The sequence below is a fragment of the Geotrypetes seraphini genome, chromosome 4 (assembly GCF_902459505.1).
Source record: "Geotrypetes seraphini chromosome 4, aGeoSer1.1, whole genome shotgun sequence".
NCBI lineage: Eukaryota > Metazoa > Chordata > Amphibia > Gymnophiona > Dermophiidae > Geotrypetes > Geotrypetes seraphini.
In genome coordinates, this window is record NC_047087.1 from 222,417,015 (window position 1) to 222,438,644 (window position 21,630).

Consider the following 21,630-nt stretch of genomic DNA (forward strand, 5'->3'; position numbering starts at 1 on the left):
ATTCAAAGACACCATCAAAAGAGGCAAGCAAACTCCACCCTTTACAAGGTCATATATGCCTTGCACTTCCTGGCACACTCTTCAGAATGTTAGAGGGTAATAAAGAATTGTTGTTTTGTGTATCAGAGCACACATACTAGGCATACAAGGGAACATTTTCAAAGCTTTAAGTGGAAACTATGTGGTTACAAATTAGTAGTTATGTAGGTAAAATGATTGCATACTTACTCCTAAAAGTATTTACAGCCAGTGAAATATGAATGCATATCTTTAACCACAATAAAGAGGAATTACCAAAGCAGAATATGGACTAGAGAGAAAACTCTGTGTATAACAAAATTCCCAAAATGCATGCATATAATCACCACACACAGTTTATACTCATGAAGTAAAAAAAAAAAAAACACCACAAAAAAAACCTAACAAAACAATGAGGTCCTTTTACTAAGCTGCACTGGTACATGGACTTAGTTCACCCTTACGCTGGCCTTTCCAGCACACTAAGGAGTCCTTTTACTAAGGTGCGCTAGAGCGTCTTAGCGCGCGCTAAAAATTAGTGTGTGCTAAATGCTAATGCGTCCATTATATCCTATGGATGCATGAGCACGCGTTAAAATTTAGCGTACACTAATTTTTAGCACGCGCTAAGACGCTCTAGCGCACCTTAGTAAAAGGACCCTTAAGCTTATTTCTAGACAGCCATAAGAAAGGGCTTTTTACTATTAGTGTACGAAAAATAGAAAAACAATCAATTGAATGCTCCTTAAATCATCAACAGTAACATGCATTCAGGTGCCACAGTGCAATAGGAAAAATGTCACAGATATTCTTAAGAAAGTGGAGAAAAGACCTCAGTGTTACAGTAGGATATAAAGTATTATAATCCTCAGGACATGGCAGCTTCAAAAAAAATTTTGAGAATGCAGACACATCCTCGGTCTCAAAAACTCCACATTTTATTATCATTCATTGCTTGAGTTGAACTCCTAATCATATAAATACTCTCAGAATAAATAAGAACATAAGAACATAAGAAGTTGCCTCCACTGGGTCAGACCAGAGGTCCATCCCACCCAGCGGTCCGCTCCCGCGGTGGCCCATCAGGTCCGCGACGTGTGAAGTGGTCTCTGACCACTTCTATAACCTACCTCAAGTTCTATCTGTACCCCTCTATCCCCTTATCCTCCAGGAACCTATCCAAACCTTCCTTGAACCCCTGTACAGAGTTCTGGCTTATCACCTCCTCCGGAAGCTTGTTCCATGTGTCCACCACCCTCTGGGTAAAAAAGAACTTCCTAGCATTTGTTCTAATCCTGTCCCCTTTCAATTTCTCCGAGTGACCCCTAGTGCTTGTGGCTCCCCACAGTTTGAAGAATCTGTCCTTATTCACTTTCTCTATGCCCTTTAGGATTTTGAAGGTTTCTATCATGTCCCCTCTAAGTCTCCTCTTCTCCAGGGAGAACAGCCCCAGCGTTTTTAACCTGTCAGCGTATGAGAAATTTTCCATACCTTTTATCAGTGTAGTCGCCCTCCTCTGCACTCCCTCGAGTACCGCCATGTCCTTCTTGAGGTACGGCGACCAGTATTGAACACAGCTCAAAGAAAAGAAATAAAAACTTATCTGTAGTAGGAATTTCTTCCACATGTTCTGTGGGCAGGATATTGCAAAGAGGTGTTTACTATAAGTCCGAATGTCTCCAAAGTAAATGCATTATCGGACCATCTTCTTCAGCAAACTCCCGACAGGGCCTATTTCGCTATATCGAGCTTTATCAGGGGAATCAGTTTCAACTTGAGCTAATAGTCCTGCCTGACTCAAGCAATGAATGCTAATAAAATGTAGAGTTTTTGAGACCGAGGATGTGTCTGCACCCTCAAAATTTTTTTTGAAGCTGCCATGTCTGGAGGATTATAATATCCTACTGTGACACTGAGGTCTTTTCTCCACTTTCTTAAGAATATCTGTGGCGATTATTGTGGATCCAAGATGGCGATTTGAGACAGGACGCGCTGAGCTGCGTGTCCCAGGACTGTGCTTTTTTCAATTTTCTTAACGGTAATTACTTACCGCGATGCCGAAGAGACGGGGCCGGAGTGCTGCTTCTGCCTCGCGGCGTCCTGGAGTCCCGGGTCTCGGGAACATTCAGGATTTACTGCGGCGCATGCAGGAGGTCGCAGTGACGTCGGATGGCGGCCCGCTGACAACACAGGGAGGCGAAACCAACGTGGATGTTCCTGGGCCCGACACTACACTGAGCCCCGACGTTAGGGCACCGCCCCCGCAACCCCAGACGACCAGCTCTCCCAGGGGCGGGGAAACCCCGGATTCATTGGTTTTCTCCTCTCCAGAGGCAAGGGAAGAGTTACTGGAGAGCTTGGAGACTGGGGCCCACTTTTCCAGGGCCCCTATGGAGGTATCTGGGGGAATATCATCTCAACATGAGGGGGAAGGGCTGAAGAAACCCCCCGAAGGACTTCAGAACGGTGAGCACTCTACACCTACACAAATCTCAATTGAATTGATTAAACCTGCAGAAGTGACTTTAGACTCTATCTGGGACTTATTGGCTGGTTTTGTTAAAAAAATTACTCCTACACTCCAACAAATTGAAGGGAAAATTAAGGAACATGATAAAGAATTGAAGGATTTAAGGAAAGAAACGAACATTTCTAATTTATCTGTTCAAAAAATGGAAAAAGAAATTGTATCATTGAAACAAGTTCAAGAGGCTTTAGTTAAAGATAATATTAACCTAAGGAAGAAGACTGAAATGCTCGAGAACAATTCACGCAGTAATAACTTAAGGTTAATTAATTTTCCAAGACTCGAGTTAGTAACACCTAGAGAAATGCTAAAGAGATATCTAGTAGAGAACTTAGAGATACCCGAAGATTCATTACCACCATTTTCACGGGTTTATTATCTGCCTGATAAAGAACAAAATCAACAACTAAAAGAAAAACCCTCAGATCAAGAACTTCCAAATATATCGCAGATCTTAGAAACATCTGAGAAGGATCTAGCATCACCAGCCACCATGATTATTACTTTAGCTTTGCCAATTGATAAAACATGGTTGTTAAAACTTTTCTTTAAAAATAGACAAAAAAGCTTTCTTGGTTATAAAATACAAATGTTCCCAGATTTGGCACGGGAGACGCAAAGGCGTCGCCGTGAATTTCTTCTATTGAAACCTGGGGTTTTATCTTTGGGAGCAACCTTTTATTTGAGACATCCGTGTAAATGTATTGTATATCACCGTACTCTTAAATATGTGTTTTTTGAACCATCACAATTGACAAACTTTGTGGCTATGTCTCGCCTGAATGTTAACAATCTTTGAGCCCTATATTTAGGATATTGTGACCTCATCTCAGTGCTATAGTTCTCAGCTTCTTTTACAATTTTCTTTTTAGATAATTTCGCCAATTTTCAATAATTCTTGGATCCTAATTGTGGACTTGAGCATAAATAGTATATTTGTTTAATTTAAGATTTATATTGCTTTGTATTTTATATCTATCCTATTCTTGCTTTCTGTACAAGTGAAATACTTGAAATTTAAATTGAAAATAATAAATAAATAAAAAATAAAAAAAAAAAGAATATCTGTGGCATTTTTCCTATTGCACTGTGGCACCTGAATGCATGTTACTATTGGCGAGCATTAGTGTACGGCCATTTAAAGAATCCAACTCAAGAGCACTTACCACCTCCTATTTATGAATTACTAAGGGCTTTCACGTTATGAACACACTAACCAGTTAGCATAGTAATAATGTTAGAATGATAGCTGTAGCGCACCCATGCCCATTTTCTGCCCCTGACATGCCTCATCCCCACCCAAAAATAAAAATAAATGCTGCAGACTTTACGCACACAGATGGCAAAATTGACACAGAACAATTGAGCATACCCTGCATTAGGCCATTTTCCCTATATCAGGTGTACATTTGCTAAACCTTTTCTCCACATAACCATTTAATTTTTGAGCATGAACTATGAGGACAGTTTGTGTTTCAAGATCTGGTAGGTTTGTGAGGGCTAAAAAAAAATAGTAAACGCACATTTGGAGGCTTATTGAAAAGTCCCTTGAACATGACAGACCTCTGCAACTGCTTTGTATTTTTCAACTTTTGATTTCTCCGACGGCTACTAACTCAAAGAAAATGAAGAAGCAAAAAGATAATTACACTTGTGGCATTTTTCTCCTGACTTGGTAGAAACAATTTAAAGCCATATTTCACAATAGAAGCATCAATCTAAAAGGTATATTAACTGCCAACTTTAAGGTATTTTAGAAATAGATTTCAGGCACCTTGTAATCTATGTATAAATGACAGGTAGTCCACTGACAATCATCCTTTACATTATGTTAAATTATGGTTATTATGTTCTAATGTGCTGTAGTACTGGGAGAGCACATTACTCTCCATCTTGTAGTAAGCAGGACTAATTCATACATATATCCTTTAAAATTGTGTAAACTATATAGCCAAGCGGATGCTTCAATGGCTGAGGCTCCTCTTTACCTAATAGTAAGGGAAAGGGAAAGGGGACTTGTATACCGTCTTTTTGTGGCTTTGGCATTTCAAAGCTGACATTCAAAGCGGTGGGCACTAGAGGATTAAGTGACTTGCCCAGGGTCACAAAGAGCAGCACCAGGATTTGATCTCACAACCTCTGGGTGTAGAGGCAGGAGCTCTACCAGTGAGCCACACCATCCCAAGCTGAGGTTTAGGGGTGTGTGCAGGGAAAATGTGTTCGATTAGTTCTAGATTTTTTTTTCAGTTTATTGCAGATAATAATACATTCAATATGTGATACACGCATCTGCAAAAGTTTTAACATTTACTGCATGATATTCAGTGGTATTTAGCTGGTTGGGAATGGCTCCTAGTCGTCTAAATTATGCTAAGCCAGCTAACTCAATATTCGTGGGAGACAGCTGGCTATCTCCCACTGAATATCCCGGTCAGTGGCTAGGCTGGTCACCACCTATGTCACACGACATAGTCGGTCAGCGCCAATATTCATTGGCTGATCGGCTAAGTCTAGAAGCCAGATAGACCCATCTAAAAAGCAGGTATATTTTTGGCCACTGTGATTTAGCTGGTGAGCTGATAAATATTTCCTTGGCCAGCTATGTTTACCGCAGCTACATTTAGCCAAGCTGCCTCCCCACAGTCTAAATATCAGGCCCTAAGAAATCAAATGAACATATACGGTGTCCAGAAAAAAATGGGACCCCTCAAACATTTTTCCAAATAACCCCAAAATGTCAGACTAGACCAGAAACTTCTGCCTGAAATTTGAGACATTTCTGAGTACTTTATTTTTCATCAGGATGGAGCTCCAGTGCATCAAGCTCATAAAACAGTTAGAGGGGCATAATCGAAAGGGACATCTAAGTCCGTTTACGTCCATCTCGCAAGTCATCCAAAGTTAAAAAGAGCCTAAGACACATATTCGAAAGAGATGTCCAACTTTTTTTTTTACTTTCAAAAATTGTCTAATTATACGTCCTGCCGATCTGATCGTCCAAGCTGCTAAATCGTCCATCTTTATACCACATTTCCGTCCAACTTTCCGTCCAAGTCCAAAACGCCTAGAACAAGCCCTGTTGGACGTGGGAGGGGGTCTGCAAAGTGATGGATTGAACACCCAGACATGCCACCTAAATAGTGGGGTACCTTACAAGCCACTGCTGTGAACTTCACAAAAAGGGTGCCATGGCTTCTCCTCCATACAGCTCCCTTATAGGTCACGGTGAGCCCCCCAAACCACCTCCAGAATACCCTAGACCCACTTATCTACCACCCCAATATCCCTTATGGCTTCAGGAGCCACTTATATGCCAGTAAAAAAGGGTTTTGGGGGTGTATAGGGACCCATAGAGAAGAGGACCCATGCCCATAAGCCCCTGTAATCACTGCATTGATACTTAAACATGTGCACTTTGGACGCTGCCGACTTTGGGCGACTAGCGCCCTAGGCCCAAAACGGACTTAGACGTTTGTTTTGATTATGCCCCTCCACATGTTTAAACAATTGCAAAGTATTTTGGAAACTATGTAAAGGGTCCCATTTTTTTTTTCTGGATACCAAGCACATTAATTCAGAGTTTTTTTGAGTAGCTGAAGCCACTGTAACAAAAGGTTGCAATAACAGAGATGAGACAGAGCAGGTGCTGTACTACCTGCCTTATATCAAGTCCATTTCCTAAGAAAAATCAGGGATTTTGAATATCAAGATGGAAGTCAGAAAAGAGTATAAATTGCAAAAAAGAGGGATTGACTTCAACAGAAAACGGTCTTTGGAGAGTGGAATCCTCAGAACTAGCATCGACATTTAGCAGTGACGTGACTGCATATCACGAAGTTTAATCGATTTGTTACAACTTACTGCACCAAGTAACTTTGAAAGTTTCCATCGGGTCTCCTGAAGCAGATCTTGAAACGGGGCCACGTTGGGACCCCTTAAATTACAGCTAAAAGTTAAGTGAAGTCTATTATACTATATCAACTTAGTGATTTTTGCACATCATGCTTTGAAATACAAAGAGAAGATATTACTTTCAGCATTTTTGAATGACCAAAGAAATACAATATATATATAACCTTTCCATCAAGTCTCAGAGAGTGATTAGTAACATATGAGGTTGCAATGACTGGAAGGTGAACTCTTTTTGTAAGGGTGGCTTTTCGGCCTTCCCTTCAGAGTTTCATATCTCTGAGTGATTAATTTACATCAACTCCTGGCAGACCTGTCATATGATACTCAGATTTATAAATGATTTTTAGAAAAGATTTAACACCTAGGCTGCCAAAGATAACAGGGAATTAATGAGAATTCCCAAAAATGTTTGATCTGTGACTGGAGTAGAAAACCAACACCCACTATAATCACCGTCTCCAAGGGCAGGGATTCAAGACCTCTCTCTACTCACAGTATAGACAACTAAAATTCATCCACTTACTGATACTAGTCACACACGAAGACAACTTCACAACAGTTTTCATCAGAAAGTCTTCAATTGGTAAAAACAATTGAAAATTGCCAGTGCAAGATAAATGGTGGATATTATGTCCTTGGATAAGATTCCCCAAATCAGAAGCAAATATATTAAATAAAAGGAGACCCACATGGTAATGTCCAAGTGAATGAGTCCAGGCAAAGGTAGGGTGGGGGTGGGGGGGGGTGGAGGTAAACAGATTAAAATCTTTAGTGTATGGGAACAACACCTATATCAACAATAAAGGGACAGTAGGGGCACTTTAGAACACAGCAGAGAAGTACCCATCACTATCCCCCTCTTTTACAAAGGCACATTAGCGCGTTTTAACACGCGCTAAATACTAACGCGCCCATAGATTTATAATTGGCACGTTAGCGTTTAGCAATAGCGCACCTTAGTAAAATGAGCCCTGTGTCTCTGGTTCAGGAGAAATGGCCACCTCCCCAGGACTTCTGTTACTGATGCTATCCATGCACACTGATACTGTCTAGGGAATTATGTAGGAAGAAAATCAAAATAATGCACACCAAATACAACATATTAAACAGAACAGAACCCTTGGTTCCCAGTCAGCCCTAGCTTGCCAGTCCAGCATCTTCCTGTTAATCATGTGAACAGCAATGTTCAGTAGCAGTGTAACAGAAATCCTGTAGTTTCTGGCAACCACGATTTACCTATCAGTGTTTTTTTGGGTAGCTTGCCAAATGGCCACTAGGCTTCAGATCTTCTGGCCTTTAGTTTATAGTTGAGTTACCAGACATGTGGCAAGGTTACCAGACGTCTGGATTTCCCCGGACATGTTCTCCTTTTCAAATCCCAGCACTTAGAAACATAGAAATGTTCCACTTTGTCCGGGTTTTGAAAAGCCTCTTCAAATGGCGTCGGCATCCGCACAAGGGCGTACTTCCTCCATGTCTAAGGTGACCATACATCCCGTTTTCAACGGGACTGTCTCCTTTTAGATTCCCTGTCCTGTTGTCCCCATGTACAGATTTGGGATGCTGAAATGTCCCGTTTCAGGGACAGCGTCCTGAAGCTGTACATGGGGATAATGGGTCAGGCGATCGCTTCCCCTCCCTCCAGCGCCGAAGCCTGCCCCCCCTTCGGACCGGCCCTTGCTGCTGCTGCCTAACGCCGCTTCAAACACCCCCTCACCTCCAGTCCACTGCCGCTGCCGCCCACCACACCTAAAGTGAAGGAAGGTCCAGGCGCCGTCCCACAAACCTTCTTCCCGAGGTCAATTCTGAAGTCAGAGAGGAAGTTCAGGGCCAGCCAATCACTGCCTGGCTGGCTCGAGTTTCCTCTCTGATGTCAGAATTGACATCAGGAAGAAGGTTCGTGGGACGGCGCCTGGACCTTCCTTCGCTTTAGGTGAGGCGGGCGGCAGCAGCGGCGGACCGGGGTGTGTGTGTGTTTGAAGTAGCGGTAGGCAGCAGCAGCACCAGCAGGGGCCGGGCCGGGTGGGGGGGGGGGGGGCAGGCATCGGTGCTGGAGGGAGGAAGGAAGGCATGCTGGCTTTAGCATGGCAGGAAGGGAGGTAGGCTGGCTAGCTTCGGGGGAGGGGGTAGAACAAAGGCTGGAAGGCAGTGAGGGGGACATGGGAAGGAGTACTGGGGGCACTAAGGACATGGGAAGGAGACACTGGGGGCACTAAGGACATTGGAAGGGGAACTAAGGACATGAGAAGGGGCACTGGGGGCACTACAGACATGGGAAGGAGGCACTGGGGCACTAAGGACACAGGAAGGGGCACTAAGGACATAGGAAGGAGGCACTGGGGGCACTACGGAAATGGGAAGGAGGCACTGGGGGCACTAAGGACATAGGAAGGGGAACTAAGGACATGGGAAGGGGCACTGGGGGCACTAAGGACATGGGAAGGAGCACTGGGGGCACTAAGGACATGGGAAGGAGGCACTGGGGGCACTAAGGACATGGGAAGGGGCACTGGAGGCACTTAGGTCATGGGAAGGGGCACTAAGGAAACAGGAAGGAGGCACTGGGGGCACTAAGGACATAGGAAGGAGGCACTGGGGGCATTAAGGACATAGGAAGGAAGGAGGGAGGGAATAAAAAGGGACAATTGTTGGGCTTGAGTGCAGAAAGAAAGGATGCAGTCACAAGGAAACGCAACCAGAGACTAATGAAATCACCAGACAGCAAAGATAGGAAAAATGATTTATTTTCAATTTGGTGATTAAAATGTGTCTGTTTTGAAAATTTATATTTGCTGTCTATATTTTGCACTGTACTTGTCTATTTTTGTATAGTTACTGAGGTGACATTGTATATTTTAAAGTCATCTGCCTTGACATCTTTGAAACCCCCCCAAATATAAATGATAATGATCATTTTCTCTGCGTATAGTTTGCTTTGTGGTTTTTTTATTTTATTTTATGGTTACCCTTATGAATTAATAAGATATTATGTGTACATGAAAAATGAATGGAAGAAATTGGGGGGGCAGGGCTAGGGTGGGATTGGGGGTGGGACTGACAATTAATAGATGTCCCGTTTTGATGAAAAAAAAATAAATGGTGACGTTATCCATGTTCGAGAAGAGTAGGCAGTGGGGGCAGGGCTAGAGCGGGACTGGGGGCAGGATTAGGGTGTTACAGGACGGGGAAGGGCAGGCCTGGGGATGTGTCTAAGGGTCCGGATTTTCCAATTGGGAAATGTGGCAACACTATGCAGTGGGTCAGAGAACCAGGGAAGGCAGGGCTCAGATCCCACTACCACACCTTGAGATCTTGGACAAGCCACTGAATCCTCCATTGCCTCAGATACAGGCAGATTTAGTAAGCCCTCCAGGAACAGGAAAATATCTACTGTACCTTAATGTAACTCACCCTGAGTTACTGTTCAGAAAGGTGTGATCTAAATCCAAAATCCAGGACCAAACATATTGTGAACTAATATGACGAATTGAGTGGGCTTCGGTGCATTTGCCATGGAGGAATCACTATCATGGCTTTGTAAAAGGAGCCCTTAAGTTTTGCAATCATGTTGGTCTCAGTTTTTCTGGCTTCTGTTTTCCTCTTTGTTCTCTTAACTCTCTTCCCAGGGGGTTTCGTGCCTATTTATAATTGTTTTCTCTCCTACCTTCTTCATTTCCTTTAGTACTTCCTATCTCCAATATTGATTGTTTCCTTTCAGTGTTTTCATTTATTTTTCTGCCTGTCTAGATTTTATTCATTCTTCAATTTCCCTCTTTTTACTGTCTGCCTACAGCTTTCCATCTCTTCCATCCCCCTTCCTCTTATTTCCCAGACTTTCATTAACTGTATCCTTCCCCCTTTTATCCAGCATCTCCCATCTCTCTTCTCCTTCCATCCAGCATCTTCCCCACTCACCCTTTTTTCATGAACTATGTTGTACACAAAGGAACACATTAAAAACTATTTGCAGGAAATCAGAATACAGCAATTTTTTTTTTTTTTTTTTTTGCATACTATAGAACAAACAGTAGGCAAGCAAAATTTATATTGCATCACTTCCTTCAAGATTGATCAATTATAATTTATTTTCCTTACCAGCTGATTTTGGAGTGAATTTGTCCCTATTGGCTGCACATACGGCTAGCAGCCTATATCCAAGATCAAGGTCAAATCCCTGCTGTGCTGCAACTCTGCTTACAACCTGGAAGCAGAAAGTAAAAGATCAAACTAACATCTGAAAAGCACACTTTTCCAAGAGAAAGAATGAGTATTTCTTATCCACAAAATGTTATTAGCATTTTGAAACAAAGATTGGTTAAACAGTAACACCATTAAACAACATTATAAAACACAAATCAATTACATTTACATAAGGGCGTCCTTACAGTAAGAAAAAAATTGCTTAGGCTTGTGCATCAGAGCAATAATCAGAAAGCAATATATGCCCCCTCTAGTGCAAGCCTCCTCCCCCTTCCTCCCACATGTGATCCTCTCTTTCCTCCCACTCCACAGGTAAGCAGGGACACTACTTCTTGTCTGTACTGCAGCTGCATACTCCTCTGGTCATTTTTAATCTGAAGTCTGAACCGCATAGGTCTAAGATCTTCAAACTTCAGAATGAAATCAGAAAATGATGCAGTAGATGCAAGTAAGCACTGCATCTCTCTTACTGGTGGGAGCAGGGACATAGCCAGCCTTCCATTTGGGGGGGGGGGGGGGCTTAAGGGTGGATTTGGAGAGGCAAATCATTCCTCTTCATCCCCCCCATGCATGCACATATGTTAAGCATACCTTTTTTGGTGGGGGTGATGATGCACGGTCAGCCAAAGACGTGTTTATGTTTATTAAAAGATTTGTTATACCACTCAATCATATTTATAGGTGATTTACACCCAATAAAAATAAAAAATAAAATGATACATTTGTTGTCATAGTCTCCCGTGCTATTTTTTGACTGCTCTGTTTTATGTTTCTGATTATTCTGCTCCTAGTTGTATGTTCCTTTGCAGTTGTTAATAAAGATAATTTGAAAAAAAAAATGATACAAATACAACATTACAGACATCAATACTACCAAGGTAGAAATGAAATAAGTATTTTAACATAGACTAAGCTCAAACAGTAGGAAAGAGTAAAAAAAAACCCCTACAATTTAAAAAAAAGGACAAGAGGGAGAAGAAAACACTTGCCGGAAGCGAGTCTAAAATGATTGTAAAACGTCCTTAAAAGGACGATCATACACCAAAAGGCATTTTTTTAAAAAAAATAATCTTTATTCATTTAAAATGTATCCTTAAACAAGCCAATCCCTGTCTCCTTGCACAGCTTCTGTAATGCAGAAGTTGGGGGCATGTTTTCAGCTGTTGACTCCAGGTCTCTCCAAGCATCCTCCGTTCCTGCGCGAACAGAGCAAGCGTGAGAAGTCCTAGCATCAGCGCAGGAGGCATGCCGTGGACTTCTGCATTACAGAAACAAGTTGGAGAGGAGCATCTCCGGTACTGCATTTCTTAGATTGGTGGGGCTTTGGCATCCTTGCCAACTGTTTAAGGCGATGCTGCAGGCTTGGAGAGGGCCCGAGTCCAAAGTGGGGAGTCCAAGCCCTCAAGGCTACATCAGTGAGTGGGAAAGAGGGGAAAGGAAAATATTAACATGAAAGAAGGCAGCAAGTCAGGACTTGTGTATGATTTCTTTGAAACGCTCGACAAATAGCAGGACATGGGAGGTCTGTAGTATATAAAACAATATTCATCATCTCTGCTACAAAGATATTTATGCAATGTGTGCACTTTTTAGTCATATTAAAAGGAAGGCAAATTACCCATACAAAGAACTTTTTGAGAGTCATCCTTTATATACTTCTGAACAATGGTATATGGTTTATTAAAGAATTACTCTAAGCAGTTCATCACTATAAGCAATGATTTTCACATCAAAGTTATTTATTTTGGACTCTTTAAAATTAACAGTAAGCAATATCTGTACTATGTCGATATCTAAAGCATGTACCATCTGTTTTGCATGAACGTGTTACTGAATTTGGAAGAAGGACGCTGTCATAAAACAGTCCCATTGCCCTGGTGAAGTGATAGATACCATGAAACACTGGCCACCGTTGGAGAGACTTTGGGCTCCTTTTACAAAGGCGCACTAGCGGTTTAACGCACGAAATAGCGCACGCTAAACTGCTGGACGCGCTAGCCGCGACTGCCTCCTCTTGAGCAGGCGGTAGGTTTTTTGGCCAGCGCGGGGGTTAGCGCGTGACGAAAAGTCACGCGCGTTAACCCCGCTAGCGCGGCTTAGTAAAAGGAGCCCTTTAATTAACATGTTTATTGTGTATTTGGGGGAGAAAGCGGTGGTGGTTTCACACTGTGGTACACTGCAAGTTTAATGGAGGATTTTTATGCCGATGATATAGCGCGAGAGGTAGAGCTATTTTTATAGGCTCACCAAAGTGCTGAGGCTTTTCCCTCCATTTTGCTTTATTTCAGTATTTATGGTGCAGAAGTTTAAGTTAATGATAATGTTATGTAATATTACATTATGTTAATCAGGTTTTCTATTCCACCTTTCAAGGTCGGATTACATTACAAGAGGTTGGGTAAGTTACCCAGGAAGTTACAATGGACAGTTTAGTTTGGCACGGACATTCACTAGAGCTGTTAGTACAGGTAGATCAGGACAGTTATTAATACAGTTAGGTCATAGTTACAAATATATAATTATAGAGAGAGCATGTTGTTAAAGTTATCTGAACATAGACACATATCACATGTAGGAATACACACACTCATATATGGCAAATATATATGGCAACTAGACTAACAGAAGGGGAAATACTAACATGGGGAATAGTAATAAATGATAGTCTACATGTCTCTTATACCACCATTCTAAAAAAAAACAAAAAAACAAAACCATATGCACAGAGTCCAAACAGAGAAGCAAGAAAGCCTCACCACAAAACAGATCATCCAATTAACATTTCCCGATAAAGTGGCCTCCACTGCCAGGGGAATGTAATTACTCAAAAACAGTTTATCCAACATCTAGCTTCCTTAATTAACCAGGACTAAAAGTTTCATTAATTCAGTAAAAGGCCGCCACAAGATTAACACCAAGTGGTATTCCAAAATGTCACTTACCATTACAGAATACAGGAATAAGGCACTGCTGTAAGCACTTACACCATGTCAGTAGTTGGTGGAAGTGTCTGCAGCTATGTGGCACCATAGTAAAGCATTACTTACAGTATTCTTTAAGTTATCCCCCAGATTCTATAAATGGTGCCCAGTCCAAGACTAAACTAAACTAAACTAAAACTTAAAAGCCGGGTCAACAGCCAATTTGGAGCTCGACTCGGTTAACATTACGAAAAGGAAAAACACAAAAGAACTAGATGAGAAAAGAACTAAAGCAGGAGAGGTAGAAGTAGTTAATTTCCAAAGTGCTTGGCGAACAGAATTGTCTTCAAAGCCTTCCTGAATGAAAAGGGGCCTAAGCTTCTCAACGAAAGTGACAAGTTATTCCAGAGCTCTGACAATTTGAAGGAGAAAGAATGACTAAATTGTTTAATAGATTTACTTTTACCCCTAAGAGAAGGAAAGAAGAGTTTTAATTTCTGAGAGCTTTTGGCCAGGTGAGATCTACACAACTAATTAGTGCAAATAATTGGCGCTAATCAGCAAAACTTTGGATTTACGTGCACATCTTGCTACGTGCTCTTTAATAATGTGCACCCAAATCCTATGGCGTTCAACTCAAAAGGGGGTGTGGCCATGGGAGGTATATAGGAGGATCAGGGTGTTCCTAAGATTTATGAACGGTGTTATAGAATACCGGAGATGTGCGCCGTGAATTACAACTGATTTCAACAGGTGTTAATTTTTGGCACCTAAATTGGCACTCAGTGCTAATCTATAATAGGCGTTACTCTTTAGTGTCCATTATAGAACAGTGCTGAGTACCAGTTTTGGAGCACTATTTACCTTTTATCTGGTAGAGCTGTTCATTGCCTGCCCAGGCTATGCCTTCATAAATTCCCCCTTTCACAGACGCTCTAAAGAAAATTTGCTCATATTTTATAGAATCGCAGCTAGCACATACATGGCTAAGTACCATAAACACACACACACACACATACAGTATATATACACAAAATGATAGATATTGCGAGAGAGAGAGGTCGAATGACCAAGGCCCCTGGGAAGATAGGAAGTCCTAGTTACTAAGGACAATACCTTAGTGGCAGGATTTTTAGCAAGGTTGTTCAGTGTCGGTCCTCGAGGGCCACAATCCGGTCAGGTTTTCAGGATTTCTCCTAGAGAATGACACGGGGACAAATTTGTCCCTGTCCCTGCAGGAGCTCAATTTCTCCGTCCCGTGAGTTTTCTTGCAGCCCCTGTCCCATTCCTGTAAGCTCTGCCTTAACCGCACAAGCCTCGAACACTTATGATTTTAAAATGTTTGAAGCTTGCGCAGATGAAGACAGAGCTTGCAGGAATGGGGCAGGGACGGGAAAATGAGTTCTCACAAGGAAGGGGAAAAATTTGTCCCCATGCCATTCTCTAAATTTTCCCCAATGAACTTGCACGAGATCTATTTGCATGCACTGCTTCCATTGCATGCAAATAGATCTCATGGATATTCATTTGGCAAATCCTGGAAATCTGACCTGGCGAGGGCCGAGGTTGGACACCCCTAATTTAGAGGCTGTGATGCAGAGTTTTAGGAGGAGCCCTGGGCATGGCTTCCAACCTCATGACCTTAGATGCTCAGACTAAAATAGGAACAGTGAAAGGGTACAATTAAAACTGGAGGGGGGAGGGGAAATCTCCAGGTACGGTAGTTCCGAATGAAGGTTCATGCACCAGAATCCCAGGCACTGGATCCAATTATAGCTAGGAATATTAAAGAGAGAAACGAAGAACAGGTTCAAACTTTTCTTACAGAAATATAAAAAAACAACAGCAGATAAATACCAGCGGCCTTTCTAGTCTGTCCATCCATACCAACTATTAAGCTCTACAAACCCTTCCTCAAAATGTTTCAGCTTATACTGATAATTTTTAAATGTTTTCCAGTATTCAGAATGTTGGAAACAATACTTTTTAACTTTTAGGGAGAGTGAGCAATGTTAAGATGGGATAAACACTTGTCATTATTATTTATCAGTTTTTTATCCCATTCTAGCCAAAGATCTAAATGGGTTATAAATTACATACGAGAAAATCCAAATAGTGCAGAAGATGGCGATCATATCAGCCCTTATTATTGAGTATTACACTGGTTACCAGTGGAAGCATGAGTAATATTTAAATTTCCATGCCTTTGTTTTAAGTTGGTCTGGAGATTGGCCCCCTACCTACCTTTTATCTCATTTCGTGCTACATAACCCTGCGAGAGTAACCAGGAACTGTAACTTATTTGCATACCTGACGATTTTAGGCTGTAAATTTAGGTCTTTTTTAGACAGGATGCTCACATTTCAAGCAAGTGAACAACAGTCCTGGTTGGGTAACTACATTAGCGGAGCCATGCTGTCTTACGGCGCCTTCCGAAAAGAAATTAAGACAGTACTATTTGATAAATTTATCTCTTAACTCAAGGTTTTATTCTTAACATAATAATTTTACTGTATTAACATAAATATTTTTATTGTCATTTTAGTTAATATGCTGTATTTTTACCATTAATATTTTGTATTTCGCTGATTGTCCAGTTTTTCTCTTTTGTGTAAACCGCCTAGAATTGATTGAGGCGGTATAGAAAAATAAAATTATGTTATGTTATGTAAGTCCAAATAAAACAAACAATACAAAAAACTAAAACAAAACTGCAATCAAGCAGGCCAACTAAGCTCATTCTAGTCAACAATATATCTGGACCAAATTTTAATCAATTGTTCTCTGAAAGCTTTCAATTGTTTCCTGAAAAGGCAACACTGAGAATACCTGACATAGTTCTCAAGGAAGATCATTCTACCGTACTGGACCCATGATAGAAAACATCTAGGAATGAACCTCCTCTAGACAGCAAAGTTTAACATTTATTAAGATGATATCTAATTATGTATTTTTATAGAATTATTGTGGTTTTGAGCAGAATTGCCTGGGGGATTGCTCCTTCTTCCATTAAGACTATCAGGGATCCCTGTAAAGTCCAAAGATAGGATTGAGGAAAGAGGGGGGAGGGGGGAGTCTGACACAGGGCCTTTTTATTGGGTGTTTTTATTTTTTTTAAATACTGTACAACCATCAACAAATATAAAACATAAAGGTCCAACACAAATTTGGACTCAACCATGGTACAGAATGAAATAATATGTTTGGCCCAGAAGCATATAAATCGCTATTTACTGTCTAAACCCGAAGAAAATCTTTCTTGACAAAACCTTTATCTGATGCTTAAACTTGAATTTAGAACCAACACAACCACCAATAATCCTAGAGCTATTTCCAATCCTTAGGACCTCGCCTGTAACTACCGTAGTTTTAATTTCTTAATAGGCACATTTTCATAGTCACCAAACCATATAAGTTTTGTTTTTAATCTATTAAGCTTCAGATAATTAATGGAGGCCCAGGTATCTATTCCAACAATAATTTGTTCCAAATGTCAATAGGTCTTTAAATTTCTTCTTAACAAGACAAAGCAAAAATATATCCTCTGCATATGAGAAAACAGAAATATCTGAACCTGAAAGCAAAACCCAAGGCTCTCATGTAAATATTAAACAGTGTAGTTAACCGTGGAGATCTCTGATACACCATAAGATGGATTTCAGGAATTTGATAAACTAGAGCTTTTACAAGCCTTATAAAAGCTAAGCTGTAAAAACCCCAAAACAAAACCTTCTATCCAATTCAGGACATTACCACAAATCTTACTATACAACAGCAGTGAACGATCAACAGCATCAAATGTTGCGGATATATCAAATTGAAGAATCACTGCTTGATGACCTTTACTCAGTAACTCTTACATCTGAAATCACTTCCAATAGTCTCTGTACTATGCACGTTTTCTGAAGCCATGCTGTATAAAATGAAATGATCCAGGAAGCACAAGAAAGTCAGGACGCTGTTTGTTTACAAGCAGCTTTATAAGTTTTGCAAGCCAAGGCATACTAGCCACAGGTCTATAATAGTAAGATCAGCTCCTAATTATATTGGAATGGGAGTCAACATGATATGTGATAAATCTGTAGAATAGAGACACTCTTGAAAAAAAAACAACAATATTCACTAACTGAGTAATCCAGTGAATAAGACTTGATGTTATATTCTTTAGTAAAAATGAAGGACAAATGGCCAAAGAGCAAGATTTTTGCACTCTCCTATTAGTCAAGCTCTCCTAGGAATAATAACAGCTTAGCCTTCCCCAAGAAACTTGTGGAAGTGTTAAAAAGTCAAACACTAACCTCTTTAGTATATTTCCTACCTGTATACTATCCACTGATAGAAATTTGTCCCAACACCTATAATGTATAATATTGTTAGATTTAACAGATTAACATTTACATAAGGCAAAACCTGAGTATTTAAGCTAAATGAATCTTTAATTTTGTTCACCTTAGCTTGAGCATCGGGCTCTATAATAGGCAACATATAAAGTAATGGAATAGTCAAAGTTAAGGAAGAAAAAATTTGAAAGAGATATTTAGATATCAAGTTTCACTGAAAATGCCCAGTAGGCCCTGGACAATAAACAGGAATTGACTGCTGTCCTGTTTAAACTGATGCTCCAAAATTAAAAATTGCACAATATATGTATATATTTCCAATCAAAAATATTTATTCAATTTCCATTAAAAGTCAATTATAATGTAGCCTCTTAATTTAAAAAAACCCACCATACACAAAATTATATAGGTAATGGTGGAATAGAAATCACTAATGTAATGTAATATTTGTGCAAGGAGACATCTCTGAGAAGTTTAAATCAATTTTTCTGCAGAGAGATTTTGTCTTTGTTCTAATTACACTTTCCTATATACTAAAATTGCTGTATGACATCATTTCAGTTTGCTATGCCCCTGCTTATTTAAGGAATCTCTCCTGGCCAATTGAATCATTTTAAATATCAGGCCCATTGTGGATAACCATGTGTACCATATTTCCCAATGTATAGCCCGCCCCTTTGTATAGGCCACCCCTATGTAAAGTCCGCAGGAAACGCCGATTTAAGTTTTAAAACTCTTAGATAAGTCGCCCCATGTTACTAGCCGTGGCTTATCTAAGAGATTTAAAACTTAAATCGGCCTATACAATGGGGAGGCCTATATATCATTACCCCACCTCCACCCGCCTTAAATACCTCCCTCGCCACCAATCCTGGACGGCCGTGCTTGCCTTCTCCAAACACGCTGTGCAGGGATGATGTATTGCTCCATGTATAGGCCACCCCATTTAAGCAAGCTGCGCCCACAAGGCCGGCTTGCAAAATCCATGTATAGTAGTTTTCAAAAATCACATCTACAAGTGTAACAGTATCTACCTGTACATATGTAAAATCTGTTTGTTACATATGAGGATCCTTCTCCTATCCAACCCTTAGAAAACTGCATTTAATATTCATACATCAAGTACATGACAACTTACTTCTTGCTCTCTGTAGGTAAATTAAACACTTCCAAGGTTTCATTGTTTATGTCTAGGTCTAACACTGACACATAGTAATGTGATCACAGTGTTTTCAAACAGCACCAGGGGGAAAACTAATATTCCTACTTCTCAATTAGAATAAATTATTTACAGATGCATTTTATCACCCAGTTGTGCCTGTACGATTTAATTTCAGTTTGTGAATTGCTGAAGTGCAATACGTTGAAACATTCCAATATTCAAGTCCTAAAATATACACTTTTTCCCAAAATTGATTGCACCGTGCCGGGTACTAGAGAACCTAGAGATAAAGCCTGGTTTGTCACATCTCTAAAAACTCATGCTTGCTTACTATGATAGAATTCTATATATGCTTTCACAATGACATTCAATAAGGTGAAGTGATGCTGCTATCTTTTGACAGGTGTTTTCAGTAGACAGCAAGATTGATGAGGCATAAAGTGGGTGATGTCATCAGATGGCAGCAGGATGGAGCTCCTCTCCTAGAGTTCAGAATTTACAAGCTGATATTCAGCACTATTTAACTGGTCAGGAATGGTTCCTGGCCAGTTAAATAGCACTAAGGGCTCCTTTTACAAAGCCACGCTAGGGCCTTAACATGCGGAATAGCGCACGCTAAATTGCCGCACACGCTAGCCGCTACTGCCTCCTTTTGAGCAGGCGGTAGATTTCCGGCTAGCGCGCGCTAATCTGGTGCGTGCATTAAAACCGCTAGCGCGGCTTTGTAAAAGGAGCTAAGCTAAGCTAAGCACTAATATTCAGGGCGCAATAGTGAAACTCACATAAACCGTTCTGAGCTCCCCTGGGAGTACGGTATAGAAAACTGAATAAATAAATACATTAGCACTTAGGCCTGGATTCTGTAACTGGCGCCATTGTTGGTGGCCGCCTTAAAAGCAGCTGCCAATCGCGTGTCACTCATGGGTCGGCACCGGGTACAGAACTGTGCCTCTGGCAAAGGTAGGCGCCAGAAATTAGCTATGCCAAACTAAACTAAACTAAACCTTAAGTTTATATACTGCATCCTTTGTATAAAGATGGAGCTCGGCACGGTTTACAGGAACTTTAATAGAAGGAAGGAAAAACATAATAAGAATCAATGATTATAAAGAGGATAGTGAGATTTACATTTTTGAGAATAGCCAAGTTTTCAGATGCTTTCGGAATAATTGGAAGGAGACCAGTGGAGTTAGGTGGCCTAAAGCGCCTACAGAGGTACAATTCCAGGGGTGATTTTTTTAGGCACCAGTAGGCGCCTTGAAACTCAGCTAAAAACGTCATTTCAATGGCATCTTTTACTGAGTTTGGGTGCCTACCAGCACCATTTAGAGAATCTAGGCCTTGGTGGCTAGCAGCTAGCTGGCTATGTTGTGCGACTTAGCTGGCTATCCGTGAAATTTAAAGCGGTAGCTGGCTATGTTCAGTGGTCAAATTAGGCTACTTAAATAGCTGATCTCTTTTTGTTCAGCCAGCGCTGAATATTGACTTAGCCGGCCAAGTTTACATAGCCCCAAATAGTCCAGATATTCAATGCCTGTCACCAGACATGGCCCAGCATTGAATATTCGGGCTCAGCACCGTCGGTGGGGTCAGCCTGGTCTGAATATCAGCCTCTTGGTGTATAGCTCTCAGCATGTGCAGCTTTTCCGACATGAGTGGCCTCCTCAGCTGGCACGGGGAAGAGATCATGTAATGCTACAGCAATGGAGACACAAGCGCCACAGGCAGAGGATTCTGGATTATTTGAGAATGAAGAGGTCAAGAAGGTGAGTCTGCTGTAAGGAATCATGAGCTAAGTGAGCAGGACAGCAGTGGAAAGGGGACATAGGGTAATTGTGGGCGAGATACGGGGTGGCATTTGGTTAACAAACTGAGGGATAAGAAATTAAGGCATTTTAAGAAGAATTCTGAAGAGCATGAATAAAGAAAAGCACCTGCTTAGGAATGAAGATATCAATCCATTGCAAAGTCTGATTGCTTAGATTCATCAAAATCATCTTCATTCTTGGACTCGGAGTGGGAAAATGGGGTGGGCCTTGGGACAGAGACTATAGTGTGTGTGTGTGTGGAGGGGGAGAAGGTTGTCTAGACCTGGGAAGTGAAAAGGTGGGCAGGTGTCTTGCAAGGTGCTCACAGTATGTAGAAGGTCTATTGAATTGTCAGGTTTCTCAGAAGACATGATTTGCACTGGCTGCCCATTAATGCATGTATTAAATTTAAGGTCCTGTGCCTGATTTTCAAGCTTTTGAAGGATGATGGGCCTTTGATTCTTTGACCTTTGTTACAGTATTATCAGCCGTTACAAGTGTTATGATCTATGGACAAGCTGTGTCTAGATGTACCATCTTTGAGTGTGGTGAGACTCTCGGGGCAACGGAGGGTTATGTTGAAGATGCAAAGGGCATTGTATTGGAATGAGTTGCCAATGGAGATGAGAAGTCTATCAGGGATTCTGCAGTTTAGGAAGATGTTAAAAACTAGGCTTTTTCAACAAGTGTTCCTTTCCTAAAATGTGGTTTTAATTTTAATTTTATGTTTGATACACTTTCT

The 21,630-nt window shown here is 41.0% G+C and overlaps 1 protein-coding gene across 10 annotated transcripts in view; it reads right to left on the reverse strand.

Moving 5' to 3' along the window:
* Positions 1-21,630, reverse strand: part of ZMIZ1 (zinc finger MIZ-type containing 1) — a 1,043,290-nt gene that overhangs the window by 303,769 nt on the left and 717,891 nt on the right. For all 10 annotated transcript variants that reach the window (XM_033942175.1, XM_033942176.1, XM_033942168.1 and 7 more), the window contains exon 9: positions 10,553-10,658. In XM_033942175.1, the coding sequence (XP_033798066.1) occupies positions 10,553-10,658 (106 nt within the window). The remainder of the gene's footprint in view (positions 1-10,552; positions 10,659-21,630) is intronic.